The 17112-nt window shown below is 47.0% G+C and overlaps 1 protein-coding gene across 2 annotated transcripts; it reads right to left on the minus strand.

The window, feature by feature from the left end:
- Positions 1-1339: 1339 nt before the first annotated feature.
- On the minus strand, positions 1340-13677 carry Cgref1 (cell growth regulator with EF hand domain 1). 2 transcript variants are annotated; one of them, NM_026770.1, is made up of 6 exons: positions 13555-13677; positions 4075-4177; positions 2740-2805; positions 2576-2646; positions 2357-2478; positions 1340-2185 (listed from the first exon to the last, which is right to left on the minus strand). In NM_026770.1, the coding sequence occupies exons 1-6, from the start codon at positions 13670-13672 to the stop codon at positions 1688-1690; spliced, it is 978 nt and encodes a 325-aa protein (NP_081046.1). In that variant the 5' UTR covers positions 13673-13677; the 3' UTR covers positions 1340-1687. The 2 variants fall into 2 exon arrangements, with proteins under 2 accessions (NP_081046.1, NP_001153621.1); NM_001160149.1 differs by having other exon boundaries at positions 4075-4171; positions 13580-13624.
- Positions 13678-17112: the final 3435 nt, after the last annotated feature.

A 17112-nucleotide genomic window follows, 5' to 3' on the forward strand; every position in this document is an offset into this window, starting at 1 on the left:
AATTGGTACTTCGACCACAAATGTAACCTGACACAGAACGCTGCCACTGTGCCCCCAGAGATTATCTTTAGTGAAATTGGTACTTCGACCACAAATGTAACCTGACACAGAACGCTGCCACTGTGCCTTGGTGAGGTTAGAACCAGATGACGCGTCAGGATCAGGTTCTAATGTGAGATCTGGGACAACTGGATAAAAGCACAGGCTTCCTTGTCACACAGACACGAGTTGAAGATGTTTAATTAGGGCCGGACAGTGGTGGTGCACGCCTTTAATCCCAGCACTTGGGAGGCAGAGGCAGGGGAATTTCTGAGTTCGAGGCCAGCCAGGAGTGAGTTCCGGGACAGCCAGGACTACACAGAGAAACCCTGTCTTGAAAACCCAAAAAAAAAAAAAAAAAAACCAAAAAACATACTTAATTAGGTGTGTGCCACCTTAGGGCGCATTGCTTAACTCCATTCTCTTCAATCTCTCATCGGTCAGATGGAGTTGATGTTTGCCTGGTCATAGAATCATTGTGAGGATAAAAATCAGACAAAATGCTATCTTAAAATGTTAGCCTGGGGCTGGCAAGATGGCTCAGTGGTTAAGAGCACCAACTGCTCTTCCGAAGGTCCCGAGTTCAAATCCCAGCAACCACATGGTGGCTCACAACCATCTGTAATGAAATCTGGTGCCCTCTTCTGGAGTGTCTGAAGACAGCGACAGTGTACATATAATAAGTAAATAAATCTTTAAAAAAATGTTAGCCTGGTGTCTGGTGTGCTCAAGGTTCTCAGAAGGAGGAGGAGGAAGATGAAGAGAAGAAAGAGGGAGAAGATGGTTATTAATGCCATCACTAGGACTGGGGATCCATACAGGGAAATGGGGACCATTGTCTGCCTAGAGTTACACAGAGTGGAGAGGGAACTCCAGGGGAGTGCTGTGCTCCAAGGATAGACTAAGCTAGCTAGCTTCCTTTCTTCTTCTTTTATTATTGTTATTATTATTATTACTACTATTAGTTATAGTAGTAGTAGTCATAGTAGAAGTATTTTGATTTGATTTTTTTTTTTGAGACAAGGTTTCTCTTTATAATAGCGCTAGCTCTCCTGAAACCACACTGTAACCACCTGGCCTCAAACTCACAGAGATCCCCCTGCCTCTGCCTCCTGAGTGCTGGGATTAAAGGCGTGTGCCACCACTGCCCTCTCTTCCTGGGCTTGTTGCAGCTGGAGGTGGCTAGTGTGTCTCACCCTAGGAAAGTTGGGTCTCCATCCCTTCAAGAGGTTTGTCCAGTCCCCAAACCCTTGTGTTCTGAGGGGAAGGATCTGGGTAGGCTGGACCAAGGACACATGGCTGTGGAGACAGATTTGTTCTGTTCTTTATTGGTTGTTTGTGGCCTGAAAGCTGCTTCTCAGCTTATGGTCTCCCTGAGCTGCACAGAAAGTCCTACTTTCCACTGAAGCCAGAAAGGAGACATGGGAGTGCTTTTTTCCCCCTCATCAAGACAGGGTCTTACGCAGTAGCCCAGCCTGGCTTCAAACTTGCTATGTGGCCTAGGCTAGCCCGGAGCTCTCAATGCTTCTGGGGTTACTAGCTTGCACCACCGTCCCCATGTCAGAGGTGGCTCTAACCCCACCATATTCAACACCATGCTTCTGCTCTGCACTGAGATTCTGAGGGGCTTGAGCCTATGCCGTCGGGCTCATATCTCATCGTTCTCCAATTGGATGCTATGAGCCTCAGCCTCATTTGGAGTGTTTAGGCTCTCCAGTGTTTCCACCAGCAGTTCTTTGGCTTCTCCTTCATTGTCCTTGATCTCCACCTGTTCCTCAGCACCTTCTCTGGGACCTGGAACATCTCCTTCAGACTCTGCCTGTCCCCTAGCCTCCTCTTCAGGGCTTAGGGTATCTACTTTTCCCTCTGTCTGATGTCCAGCCTCCTGTTCAGGCTCCAAGGACGCCCTCTTGGCCTCTACCTGGCTCCTAATTTCTTTAGTCCCCAGGGACTGCTGGGTTTCTGACTGCAGTGGACTGTTGGCTAAAAGTGGCTGACTTCCAGCAGGTTGTGGCTCCTGGAGAGCTGGGGGAAGGGACTCTGTGTGTTTGGGGACTTCTGGGAAGTTGATGAGCTCTGCAGGAGTCATGAGCCCGTCTCCATCCAGGTCCTGAGTCTCGAGCACCGAGTCTACTACTAGGATCACCTGTGGAAACAGTTACCAGAGGTGTTTTCAGGAACCCAGCCGCTCTCCAACAGCCTCATCCCTGCCACATAGGATCTGAGCTTCCCTTTTACCAGGAGTCTACCAAAAGTCATGATGAAAAGGACCAAAGCTCCAAGTTGCTAGTCTCTCACGATTTCCAGGAGCGCTTACCGGGTTGATGGGAAAGTGTGCAGCTCCAGGGGCCAGAGCTGCTGTCAGCATGGACAGTAGCTCCAGGCCGTCCAGCTGTCCATTCTGGTCATAGTCATGAAGAGCAAAGAGCGAAAGCAGGACTACAGAAGAGAATCTGGGTTAGAGAAAGCAAGAAGCCACAGGGCAGCCACACAGCCCCAGGTCCCTTCCTGTATCCTCCCAGCACCAGGCCTTCACCTTGCTCCCGGTCCATGTGCTCAGGATCCTCTTCCATCTTCTCTAGTCCCTTGAGATAATTCTGCAGATGTCTATTGAAAAAGTGGGAAGTCAGCAGGGAGAGTCCTGTCTGTGACCTGTCACTTGTCCAGTTAATGCCTGCTGAAAGCCCCCAACTTACTCACCGGAGCTGCTCAGGGCCTGGCTGGAAAGGGTTGGGTGTGAGCTGCTGTTGTACCTCAGGGTCCAACCTAGAACAGGAGAGAAACAGCAGCCCATAGCCTAGCTTAGCAGCCACTTGGTAGATTTCTCCCCAGACTCAAGACTCAAAGGGAGATGTCCCTCCAAATTCCCAGAAAAGGCTGTAGGGAAAAAGCTAGAGTGTCACTAGAAACAGAACTTTAATCCCTAAAACTGTTGTTTTGCAGCTCAGGTGCCTTAGTTAACTTTAGAAAACACAAAGAAGGGACTGGCAAGCTGTTTCAGTGGTTAAGAGCACTTGCTTCTCTTCTGAGAGTTCAACTCCTAGCAACCTGTAATTGTGGCTCACAACCATCTGTAGTGAGATCTGATGCCCTCTTCTGGTGTCTCTAAAGATCTGTGCCTGTACACATATACATAAAATAAATAAATAAGTCTTAAAAAAATTAAAAAAGAAAATGCCTAGTGAGGTTGAGGCTGCCATAGCAGACACACGATAGAGGCCCAAGATGATGGTCCAGTGTGTGCCAAGACGGAATGGTTTCTTATGGTCCTCCTGAGGCTGGTAGCAGTGCCCAGGATTCTACAGACCCATTTTGCTCCTTGGCACATCATGCCTCTTCCCTTTTGAAACAGAGGGTATGGATGCCAGCCCAGACTTTATGTCTGCCCAGAATCTCAAGTATTCCTACTTCTGCATGTGGCTACTGTTTGCCCACATCACCCTGGGATCCAGAAGTGACAGGAGTTGTCCCAGACAGTTTGGTCACTGTTGCCAGCGCTCCACTTTCCCATGATCCCAATGCACATACTGACTGTAAGAAAGCAGTTCTAGGGCTGGAGAGATGGCTCAGCGGTTAAGAGCACTGACTGCTCTTCCGAAGGTCCTGAGTTCAAATCCCAGCAACCACATGGTGGCTCACAACCATCTGTAATGAGATCTGACACCCTCTTCTGGTGTATCTGAAGACAGCTACAGTGTACGCATTTATAATAATAAATAATTAAAAAAAAAGAAAGCAGTCCTAGTAAGTCAGAGATATTAAGCTAACGACCCATTTTCTTGGCATTCCCAGTGTCAGGTCTTATTCTAAGTTGATAGTCTCTGTCTGTGTTTCTGGCTTCCTTCTGATGCTTCACACTGGGCTAGAGCTGAACTCTTGGCTGCAAAGAGTTCTACAAGCATGCACCAAGGCCCTACTTGGGGTGCTGTACCTGGAGATGATGGAGACTATTTCTTCAGGCTTCTGGCTCCCCTAGAGTCCTAACATCTTTCCAGAACTCTCCTTGCCCCAGCCCTGCCTTCCTAATCCTCTTACCTTGCAACTCCATCCTTGGGAGCAGCTCGACCTAAAGGGAGCAGCAATAGTGGCAGCATCAACGCTTGCATCAGCCACTGGAACATCCTGCTGGAAACTGGAGCTAGGAACAGAAGTGGAGAGTCAGGGGGTCTGCCAGTGTTCGGGGGTCAGTTGGCTCAGACAGAAATGACTTCCCTCCTTGCATGTGGAACCATTCAGCATAGGAGGAAAGATGCCTGCTCAGGGAGGACTATGAATACCCATGGGCCACCTTCCATGGAACACAAGATAAGTCCTTGGGCATATATCCAGAAGATGCCCCAACTGGTAAGAAGGACACATGCTCCACTATGTTCATAGCAGCCTTATTTATAATAGCCAGAAGCTGGAAGGAACCCAGATGCCCCTCAACAGAGGAATGGATACAGAAAATGTGGTACATCTACACAATGGAGTACTACTCAGCTATTAAAAAGAATGAATTTATGAAATTCCTAGCCAAATGGATGGACCTGGAGGGCATCATCCTGAGTGAGGTAACACATTCACAAAGGAACTCACACAATATGTACTCACTGATAAGTGGATATTAGCCCAAAACCTAAGATACCCAAGATATAAGATACAATTTCCTAAACACATGAAACTCAAGAAAAATGAAGACTGAAGTGTGAACACTATGCCCCTCCTTAGAAGTGGGAACAAAACACCCATGGAAGGAGTTACAGAGACAAAGTTTGGAGCTGAGATAAAAGGATGGACCATGTAGACACTAGCATATCCGGGGATCCATCCCATAATCAGCTTCCAAATGCTGACACCATTGCATACACTAGCAAGATTATGCTGAAAGGACCCTGATATAGCTGTCTCTTGTCAGAGTATGCCTGGGCCTAGCAAACATAGAAGTGGATGCTCACAGTCGGCTATTGGATGGATCACATGGCCCCCAATGAAGGAGCTAGAGAAAGTACCAAAGAAGCTAAAGGGATCTGCAACCCTATAGGTGGAACAACATTATGAACTAACCAGTACCCCGGAGCTCTTGACTCTAGCTGCATATGCATCAAAAGATGGCCTAGTCGGCCATCACTCGAAAGAGAGGCCCATTGGACACGCAAACTTTATATGCCCCAGTACAGGGGAACGCCAGGGCCATAAAAGGGGAGTGGGTGGGTAGGGGAGAGGGGGTGGGTGGCTATGGGGGACTTTTGGTATAGCATTGCAAATGTAAATGAGCGAAATACCTAATAAAAAATGGAAAAAAAAAAAGATAAGTCCTACATGTAAGAACACATATATATTCTGCTCCAGTCTATAAAGTGCTCTGTAGGAGACAGTTCTGGGTATGAGGGCTCCTCCTTATGTCCCTCTGGCCCACTTAAGTGCTATGTAAGTGTATCTGCTCTAGGGCAGACCACTTTATTTACAGTTAGTAAAAGGATAGATTAGGATGTTGGGACTCACTGAAGATGAAAACGTATACAAAGAGACTAAGAGGGAGATGGACTGTTAGTCTGTATTTATGAAAAACCTACTGAGGCTTGGTGTGCTGGCACATGCCCCATGATCCCAGCACTCAGGAGTCTGAGGCAGGAAGACTGTGAGTTCAAAACCAACCTGGCTGTCTCTATGTTATACATATTTGGAAATGGAAATATGGAAGTAGTCAAATGCAAAGTGATTCAATTTATAACACAAAGCATAAAGCTTTTAGGTTTGTCCCAGGGGTATGTACATATGTGAGTTTCCAAGGAGATAGAAGCCCACCAAATCTGAGCCACCCCCCCCCCCAAAAAACCATCTCTGTGCAGAAATATAATCAGATGTTTGGTGGTCCAAGCAAAGGGTCAGGCTCTCTCCTCTACTGAACCTAAAACTCAGCCATCACTTGATTTTTCTAAAGAATATTCTGTAGCTTTCAGGGGATTCTCTGAGATGTCTGTGACCCTAGGAAGGTTCAGATCCATGTCCAGGGTGGATGTCAGTTCTGTGAGAGTTTGGAGGTAGAGCCGGTAAGCTCCTGGCTCACAGGAAGATAAGCAAAATGTTCACCTTTTGAGCTGCCTTGAGCAAGAAGCATCAGAGTGAAAGTCTAGAAAAAGATGAAGCTATCACAGATACAGGCCTGTGCTTGTTTTTTCCACTGTGTGTGTGTGTGTCCATCTCCCTCCCCCTCTCTGTACTGTAATGTGTGTGCGCATGTGATATATGGACTTGTGAGGGTCAGAAGGTGACATGGGCTATCTTTCTTTGATCACTGTCCTTGATCATAAGAAACTTTCAATGATTGAAAAAAAATATTGTGGTGATGTGTGCATATGTAGGTCAGAGGACAACTCTGTGCAGTCTTTGTTTTTATCAGTTCCAGAGATAAAACTCGAGGACCCAGGTTTGCACTGTAAGTACCTGTAGCTGCCAAGCCACCTTGATCTTTTGAGACAGGATCTCTCACTGAACCTCATCGGTTCAGATAATGTCTGTCCAGTGAACTTGAAGGACCCACCCATTTCTACTCCCCCACAGCACTATGCCTGACTTCTGGGGATCTGAACAATCAAGGAAATTCAAAGAATAGGGGCAGCAGTTAAGAGTTTGGAGGCCACCTGGATGCCGCAGCTGGAAGTGGAAGGTAGAAATGTCAACAGAAACTCCAAGGAGCTAAACAGAACTCCAGGCTCTACAGATTGGTGCCTTGTTCCTTTCTGGAGGGTTAGAGAGGAAGTGTAGAAAAGAGAGCTGCCCTCGAGACCTGTGTGGCAGGTAGCAGGGGTTAGGGGACTAGATGGCAACCTTGAGAACTGTTTGTGTGCATAGTCTCCAGGATAAGAATGAGGTCCAGCCTCTAAGATGAAAAGAAGGGGCACATTATGGTTGAGAGGGCCTGCTGCCAGAGAGGTCAGAAGGAGAATGTCAGCATGTGTGGACCCTGGGCTAGACCAGAAAGAGGGTAGCATGGAGTGTCATTGGCTCTGCGTTGTCTTCTAACAGCCCGTGTATTAAACATGAAGATACAATACCCAGCTTGGCACTATGGGACAGGGTGGAACCTATTAAGAGGTTGATCCTGGGTTGGGGCAGCGGCCCAGTCAGTAAAGTGCTTCATGCTTGCTGTACATGAAGACTTGAGATCCCATCCCCAGCGGACTTGTAAGAGGGGGGCAGGGGAAGGGGCTGGGGAGGGGAGCTAGAGACAGGTGGGTCCCTGGGGCTCACTGGCCAGCCAGCTAAGCCATTAGTGAGCTCCAGGATCAGTGAGAAACCCTGTCTCAAAACTGAAGAGTGAGTGTTGAGAAATACACTCAACATCTGCCTCTGGCCTACACACACACACATACACACACACACCCTAAACACACACACACACCAAACACACATGTACACCCAACTCAATGTACATACATCCACCCAGTCAAACATCATGAGGCAGGGTACAAAAGCAGCCAGACCAACTGATTATGAGCTAAAACCTCCAAAACCAAGAGTTAAAAGTAAATCTTTTCTTGTTATAAGTCGATTGTCTTGGATGTTTGTTACAGTAGCAGAAAATGACTAACACACATGGGAAATCCAATGACACAGACCAAGAGGGCCAGCATGGGTGGAAGGCAGCTGTACAATTTATAGAATGCAAATACACATTTTTTATTAAGTAGCCCAGGTTGCCCCCATATCCCTCTGCCTCTGCTTCCCAAGTGCTGGAATTTCAGACTTGTGCTATCATGTCTGGCTATTCATTTCTTTGTTTTTCATTGCTGGGGGCCAAATCCAAGCCTTCATGCTTGCAAGTCAAATGTTCTACCACTGAAAGTGCACTGCCAGGCTACTTATTTTTAAAATATTCTTTTGCTGGGTGGTGGTAGTGCACACCTTTAATCCCAGCACTCTGGAGGCAGAAGCAGGTGGATCTTTGTGAGTTCAAGGCCGACTTGGTTTACAGAAAAGTTTTAAGACAGTCAGGGCTACACAGAGAGAACCTGTCTCCAAAACCCAAAATAAAATAAACAAACAAACAAGTAAATAAATAAATGAATAAATGAATGAATAAATAAATAAAATACTTTAAAAGATTGTATGTATTGTATTGTATGTATTGTATGTATGTATGTATGTATGTATGTATGTAGTATGTGTGAGTGTTTCGTCTGCATGTGTGTATGTGTACTGGGTGCCCAAAGAAATCAGAAGAGGATATCAGATCCCTCAGAACTGGAATTTCAGATAGTTGTGAGCCACCATGTGGATAAGTGGTTCTCAAACTTTCCTAATGCTGGCCCTTTAATACAGTTTCTCATGTTGTACTGCCCCTGTTTTGATTCAGACCCAGGACAAATTGCTGAGGTGCATATTTTACACAGACCTGAGCTCCATGTTCTCCCAGCATCCCTCAGTCCCTACCTACTACAGGCATGGCTGGTATACCCTGCCCTCTCCTGTGAACTTTCCAGCCTAGGGGCTGGGCCTCCCCTCCCCCAGAAGCTCCTCCCCATATAATGCTGATGTTTTCCGAGCTCTCTATCCCCCACCCACTTTTCTCTCTCTCTCCTACCTCTCTTCCTCCCTTTGCATTTTCTCTCTCCCTTCATGCACAAGCCTGCTTTTTTTCCTCTCTGTCCTTCCCCTCTGTCTCCTTCCCCAGGGCAACTTCCCTAGCCCCGGTTTTTTTTGGGACCAGTGAATCTGCCTGAGAGCCACCCTCCAATAAACCTGCCCTTATGTACTTTAATTTGACTTGAATTGGCTCATTTTCATCTGGAGAGAATAACTTATCAACCCTCAACCATAAAATTGCTTTTGATGCTACTTCATAACTCATTTTGCTACTGTTATGAACTGTAATACAAATATCTGATATGCAGGATATCTGATATATGACCCCTGTGAAAGGGTCATTTGACCCCCAAAGGATCACACCCACAGCTTGAAAACCACTGATGTGGACGCTGAAAACTGATTTTAGGTCCTCTGCAAGAGCAACAACAGGTCCCATGAATTGTTGCGCCATCTCTCCAGTGCATCTCTTTACTGTTTAAGTTCTTAGTTATCAATCAGCTGAAGGTATGAGATCAAACTACTTTTTCTCCTTAAGGATTACAAAATTATATAATCAGGAAAAGAGACACATATTTAAATAAGAGACAGATAAACAGAAGCCAAGTGCAGAGGCACATACCTATAATCCCAGCTCTTCAGAGGGGCGGGGATGGGGTGGGGTTTGAGGTTGTGAGTTCAAGGCCAACCTAGGCAATGCTGTAAGATCCTGACTGAGAGGAAGAAAGGAACACAGAAATACAGAACTGCTAGGAAAAGGAGGAGAACTCAAAGGTGGAGTGTGAGGACCCTAACTGAAGGCCCTGCCTCTCACTGGCTGTGTGCTTTCCCTGTCTCAGGTCTCCATCTGCAATGCAGGTTGACAGAGCACTTCCCTGGGGCCACAGTTGTAGCTAAATGAGATGAGGTGCTTGCCTTCCAGAAGTTGTCTTGGTTGCTCTGTGGTGGCTTCACACACATCTTCCCTCCTGGCCTTCCCACCTGAGTCGTTCAAGTCAGTCCTTTCCTCCTGTCTGTTCCTGAGACTCACGTAATTTAAATCCCTCAGAGCTAGCTGTCAACACTTGTAATCTAGACTAGCCTCTGAGGCTGCTTTTTAGAAGAGCTCTGATGACAAACGGGTGGCAGTTTTGAAACAGCAGGAAGTCCCCTCACCCACTAATCCATTCCCTCATTAGGCTGACTGCAGGGGTCCCCAAAACAGTTGCTTATTTTGTTGTTGGCATTGTTGTTGTTGTTGGTGGTGTGTGTATAAATGTGTGTATGCACGTGCATGCATGTGTCCATCTGTCTGTGGGCATGTGTGCCTCAGTGGAGGTCAGAGGACCACTTTCAGAAATCAGTTCTTTCCTTCCACCAGTTAGGTCTAGGGGATCAAACACCGGCCAAAGGCCTTTGCCATCCATCTTGCTGGCCCATGTCTACTGTTTGTTCTTACTTTCCTTCCCACTAACCCTGGAGTCTAAGTCACCTCCTCTTACATGTTTGGACTTAGTGGCTGGCTTCCAGGTGACTAGGATAGCTGAGAAAACTGCCAGGTCCAGGTAGTATCTCAGTCTCTCTGTGTCTCAAAAACCAAAACCAAAACCAAATCAAAAATAAAAACAAAAACAAAATGAAACAAAAAAAAAAAAAACCCCTCCCTAGCCCCCAAGGCAGACAAGTGTGAGAATATCCTCCAACTGTGAGCCTTCCAGCTGTCCTAACCAACAGTAGAATAGAAGAAAGCTGGTCTCCACTGCCCTGCCTAGTGTACAGCATCCATGAGAAAAGCTAAGGTTATCATCTGAAGCTACTAAGTTGTTTTGTTTTGGTGGTTTTATGAAACAAGGTCTTGCTGTGTAGCACAGGCTAGCTTTGAACTCACGTAGCTCCGACTCACTGAAATCCTCTTGTCTCAGGCTCCCAAGAACAGGCATTCAACTCATGCACCTCCACACCTAGCTCTGGTTGTCTTGACGAAACGGTGTCTCCCTGTATGGTCTCCTGCCCTGCTGCAATCCCAGGAGCACGATTCTGCATGATACTGCTTTTTAACCTATAGAGGACTCCCATCGCCCAGCTGGTACTAAAGCATCAATATGATCATCTAGTCTGCCGAGGAGGAGCGAGACAAGGCTGGCGCTGCCTTCATCCTGCTCTGCACGTGCAGCTGCAGCGAGCCTGGGGCTGGGCAACTTGAGACCATCTGCAAGCACTAGTGGGAGAACATCCATCATATCTGGAGCCCTTCTGAAGACCTGGGGTGCGGTGGGAACTCAGGCTCTCCTCTATCTTTGCATCCAAACCACTAGGTTTTGAGTGGCCTGTTAAGTGATCTTAATACTCCAAATGCCAGCCATGCAAGAGCTGGCTTTGTAAGAGTGAACCTACTTAGCCACCCAGGCCTTGCTGTCTGTTGTCCTGCTGTAGCTGTCTTGAAACTATCAACTACTTCTGCTCTGGGATCTAGAAATCAATGATGATTCTGAACCCTCCCTATGTGAATCAGTCACTGTCCTCTGTCCTGTGAGTCCTTTACATAGGTAACTATTTAGTGTGTATAGTGGACAGAACCCAGAAGCAGCGGATAGTGAATTCCTTCTGTGTGTGTGTGTTTGTGTGTGTGTTGTCGTAGCCTGAGGTACTGTCTTTATACACACATCATATAAGCATCCCTTTGATAGAACTCCATTGCTTCAGAAACAGTTTTTAATTGTTTACTTTATTGTTGAGTTTATGTGTGCTTAAGTGTAGGCCAGTGTGTGCCAGGGTGCACCTGTGGAGGTCAGAGGACAACTCTTGGGAATTGGCTCTCTCCTGCCACCTTGTGGGATATCAGGTTTGAACTTGGGTCCCCAGACTTGTTTGCAAGTACCTCAACCCATTTTGCTGGTTCCTTCAAAATCTTTTTTTAAAAAAACAATGGGGCTCAAAATCTATTCATTGTTTCAGTTCCCAGTACCCATATGTTAGCTAACCTCCATCTGTAACTCCAGTTCCAGAGGACCGGAGGCCCTCTTCTGTCCTCCTATGTCCTTTTGAGGGCACTGTATACAAGTGATACACAGACATACATGCAGGCCACACACACACACACACACACACACACACACACACACACACTCAAAATAAAAACAGTAAACACATGCCTTTATTCCCAATACTTGGATGGCAGAAACAGGTGGATCTCTTGAGTTCCAGGCCAGCCTAGCCTACAAAACAAGTTCCAGAACACTGAGGACTAGAGAGACCCTGTCTCAACTAATTATTGGATTAATTAATTAATTAATTAAAAATCTCACAGGGTCTCATGTATCCCAGGCTGGCCTCCAACTTATCATGTAGCTGAGGATAACCCTGAACTCATGACCCAAGTACTAGAATTACAGGGATGCACCACCACGCCCAGCAACTCCAAGACATTTGGTGGCTCTTTGTTTTTCTCACCGTCACACACCCATGTCCTCACCCATGCGTTCAGGTATGGTGTCATCTCTGTCTCACCCTCCAGTGCTCCAGCACTGCTTCCAATGGCAGCTCACTAGGTTTTCTTACTTAATAGTCTCAGGGTTTGTTTTTTGTTTTTTTGTTTTTGTTGTTTTTTGTTTTTTTGTTTGTTTGTTTGTTTTTTTCCAAACCCGTTTCACCTTCAGGATGGACCTTCCTGATAACCTTAGCATTCAGTTGCAGTCTGAATTTTATTTATTTAATTAATTACCTCAAAAATTAAAGGCACTGCATGGGCACTTGGAGTCTAATTTAGTTTTCTCGATGCTTCTTGCCATTGTTTAAGCCAAACTTCCACGGGATGTGTGTAATATGACTTACCCATACTCACATCAAGTTAAGCACTTGTAAGAGCTTTTGTAACAGAAATAGCATGGCCATTGAACAACTGCTAATAAAATAAAAATGGTCCTAGCCATTTTCCATAATTATAACATGCATAAACATAACTACCGTAATAAATACCTGAAAACTTCTGTACCTGCTCGTTAACAGTTGTCATATAGCTCAGCGAAGTTATTCGAGTCAGACACACACACACACACACACACCACACACACACACACTCTTCCACAATGACCTTCTGCCTTCAATTTCTTTAAGCCTTTGCCCTAGCTCACAGGAGGAGACTTTGGCCTTGAGGTTGGACCATTGGTCAGCCTCTGACTCTGCACTGTTATGTGGTCTTGGCAGGTGTCTTAACCTCCCTTGGCCCTAGGGTCTTCATTTTTAAGATAACGAGGTTTCCTAGGGTCTTAGGGATGGTACAGTGAGATAATCTAGGTTAATCTAGGGCCAGCAGATGCTTCACGATGTTGCAGGGGTCTTTGGAGGCTTATGTCAAACGGCTTCTCATTTCAGAGACATTTCTTTCCCAGCATCCCTGACGAATAGCCATAACGCCCCTCCTGAATCTTTTCAGGACAGGAGCTGGTACCATGAAGGGCATCCATTCCATTTCTAAGTAAGTGGAAAAGTTATTGAATCGAGTCATCTCCCTTGATTTAGCCCTTAGTGTCCCGGTCGAGGGAGGGGGAGGCTTAAATGACCGCAGCTATACAGTCAAAGGGGCACACATCTGAGCTAGCCTGAGACCAGCCACCTACAGCTGGATGACGACGGACAGTGTCCTTCAATCATCTACATCTACTGAATGAGGTGGAACCCTGGCTAGCTACTAGAACACCGCTGCCGGCCAGGAGGACTCTTGGACCTATCATCAAACCCAGGGGCCTCGGAAGCTTTCCACCTTTCCTCTATCTGCATCTCAGGGATGACCCTAGTGGTCGGTCCTAGGAGGCCAGGGCCACCTCCACAGCCCAGTCCAAGCCTCAGGGGATGAGGAGGACTGTGCTCTCTGCATCCTAACCGCCAGTAGAAGGTCTCCACCCTTACCCCCAAGGTACCCGGTGCCCCCGCCGCCCACTAAGCCCTGGCCCATGCCGGAGTCTGACCCACCTGCTGCGGCGGCGCTGTGCGCGACTGGGGCTCCGGCTTCGTGAACTCTATAGGCACCGCGCCGCTCTCGCCCGGCTGCCCGCAGCCGGCCCTCCCCCGGGCGGCTCCACGTGGCCATTCCACGTCGCCCTCCCGGCTGCAGCCGCCGCCCAGGCCCGGGCAGAGTCCGGAGCGAGCGACAGCCACGGGAGGGCCACCGCCCCTCCTTGGGCAGACCTGTCCCGCAGCGCCTCCACCTGGCCTTGTTCCATGTGGATCTGAGAGAAGATGGATGGAGTCCTCAGTGTGTGTCACTGTGACTCAGATGGAGGCAGACTGGTTTGTGATTTTGAGTGTGACGAGCTGGTGTGGCTGAGTATGTATGTGCGTATGACAGGCTGGGAAGGATTTGTGAGTGTGGGCGGCTGGTGAAACATCTATATGAGGCATGTATTCAAGAAACAGAGTAGTGAGTCGGTTCTGTGTATACAGAGTCACAGAATGGTGAGTCTGATGTGCATGTGTGTATTAGACACATAGACATGTATTGATGAGGCAGGGGTGTGGTATGAGAGAGACAGAAATAATTAAAACTAGACAGATGTGAGGCTGGTGCTCATTAAAAAGTGCCTTTGATTATGCTGTGTGGGTGTCACTGGCTTTATCTGAGAAACTCGTTAGTGACTAAAAAGAATGACTTACTGTTAGTATGTGTGATTGTGGCCTTCAACTGGAAAGAGCAGTGTGGCCCATACCTGGCCGATTATCTAAGAATGTGACAGTATCGAGCAGGTTATAGGTATCACGACATGGGAACAAAGTCCTCTCAAGTTGATGGAGCTGAGATTCCAGGGAAGGGATCAGGTCCCGGGGAGCATAAGCAGTAAGAAGAGGAGGCTTCATGTACGGGGAGAGGCGTGTGTGCAGGGAGAGGTGATGGGGCTGTGTGCTAGACGAGACCACAGCCACAGGAACAAGTTTTCCAGTGCAAATGCTGCAGCTCTAGGACCACGGCTTTATGATCAAGACGGAGTGTCACACACCTACTTTTATCCCAGTAGTAAGTCCCTCTGCCTGAGCTCTAGGCTACCTCCTTGCCCACTGGCCCATGGACTTAGATTTTTTGTTTTTAAATAACTTCATGGGGGCTAGAGAGATGGGTCAATGGTTAAGAGCACTGACTGCTCTTCCAGAGGTCCTGAGTTCAATTCCCAGCAACCATGTGGTGGCTCACAACCACCTGTAATGGGATCTGATGCCCTCTTCTGGTGTGTCAGAAGACAGCTACGGTGTACTCATATAAATAATAAATAAATAAAACCTTCAAATAAGCTGGGCGTGGTGGCGTACGCCTTTAATCCCAGCACTTGGGAGGCAGAGGCAGGTGGATTTCTGAGTTCGAGGCCAGCCTGGTCTACAGAGGGAGTTCCAGGACAGCCAGGGCTATACAGAGAAACCCTGTCTCAAAAAAAACAAACAAAACAAAACAAAAACAAAAACAAACAAACAAAAAACCCTTCAAATAAAACTTTCATGCCTCGGGACCTTCAGTCAGCAGCCATCACAGCCACAAGCCCCTCAGACTGGCCTTCGTTTGTGGGGGACGAGGCACTTTTGGGCACGGCTGGCTTGGCTCAGTGCCCACCGTTTCTTACCACGCTGGTCCTCCAGTCTGGTCAGTTGGTCTCAGGGTGCACTAGTGTTCCTTGGGTCCCCCTCCCCACTCTCCATTTGCCTGTGTGTTTATCTGTCCATGTGGTCCCCATCAATATCTATCAGGGGTTCGGGTGCAGACCATTTGCTCCTTTCGCTCTCTTGCCCATCTGTTCTTCCCACCATGTAAGGACACATGAATAGCATCATTCATGAAGAGCAGGCCATGACCAGGCACTAAGCCCTGTTAACACCTGCTCCTGGATTCTTTCATATTCCAAGTCTGTGAGCAGTAAGTTCTTACTGCTGATAAGCTGTCCAGTATAGGCTGGAGGGATGGGCTTAGCTGTTGATAGAGCATAGTCTGCTCTTACAGAGAATCCAAGTTCAGATCCCAGTACCCTTGTCAATTGGCTCACACTGCCTACAATTCCAGCTCTGGGAGATCTAATGTCTTCCTCTAACCTCCTCAGACACCTGTACTCACATGCACCCCAACACATAAACGTGGACATACAAACACCTGCAAAGACACAACAAAAATGAATCTTTAAAAATTGCCCAGTCTGTGGTATTTTGTTATAGGTCACCAAGTGGAGATAGAGTGTTTATGAACACTGCTGAAGCTCACCCACAGACCATCAGAGGCTATGGGAGATACACACAGAGATCCTCAAGGAAGTCACTCTGATGACCCTTGGTTCTTGTGTCCAGACTGTGAGAATACACTTCTATCAGAATGGCCAGTTTGTAACACTTTGTAAAACATGAATTTATCATCCAAATGCTGATATGCTAAGAATAATAGTTGGGTTTACACTTGTAATCCCAGCACTTAGGCAGAGACAGGAGAATCACTTCAAGTTCAAGGCCAGCCTGGTCTACCTCACAGTTACTGGGACAGGCAGGGATACACAGTGAAGCCCTGTCTCAAAAGCTAAACAAGCCAGAGGATGGTGGCACTTGCCTTTAGTTCCAGCAGTTTGGAGGCAGAGGCAGGCAGAGTTCTATGAGTTGAGTTTGAGGCCAACCTGGTCTACAAGAGTGAGTTTCAGGACAGCCACAGCTATGCAGAGAAACTCTGTCTCAAACAAAACAAAACAAAACAAAACAAAACAAAACAACCAACGCAAAACCACTCCAACTAAATGGAAATGACTCCAAGATATCTAACTCCAGTCTAAAAGGCCTAGCCCTCAGGAACTGAATATGCTACTGATTTGTGCCTGGTTCTGGGTTTTGTGGCTGGGTGTTGGCAGTGAAGGGGTCAACGTTTTTTTGTTTTGTTTTGTTTTTCGAGACAGGGTTTCTCTGTGTAGCCACAGCTGTTCTGGAACTCACTTTGTAGACCAGGCTGGCCTCGAACTCAGAAAATCACCTGCCTTTACCTCCCAAGTGCTGGGATTAAAGGCATACGCCCGGCTCGGGGTCAATGCTTTTAAGGAAAAGGTGTAATGATCTTCAATTACCTTGGAGACAAAAGTCAAGAAAAGCTTTGCAGGCTGAAGAAATGGCTCAGTGGTTAAGAACACTGACTGCTCTTCCAGAGGTCATGAGTTCAAATCCCAGTAGTCACATGGTGTCTCACAACCATCTGTAATGGGATCTAATACCCTCTTCTGGTGTGTCTGAAGACAGCTACAGTGTAATCATATAAATAAAATAAATAAATAGTTCTTTAATCAAAAAAGAAAAAAAGAAAAGAAAAGCTTTGCACAGTCTCAAGGGAGAAGCACCAACTTCCTTTAGAAGCCAGCCAGGAGCAAAGGGCAGGCACAGTCTCTGTGAGCGCTGGAGCACAGAGGCTGTCCTTAGTTGCTTGAGAGAGTGGACTTTGGGTTTCAGGGGAGGTGTAAATACCCTAGGCTACCAACTTGGGCTCCCGACTAATAGATGCAGATAGAAAGGTACAGAGTCTAAGAAAAC

This window comes from Mus musculus, chromosome 5 (assembly GCF_000001635.26).
Source record: "Mus musculus strain C57BL/6J chromosome 5, GRCm38.p6 C57BL/6J".
NCBI lineage: Eukaryota > Metazoa > Chordata > Mammalia > Rodentia > Muridae > Mus > Mus musculus.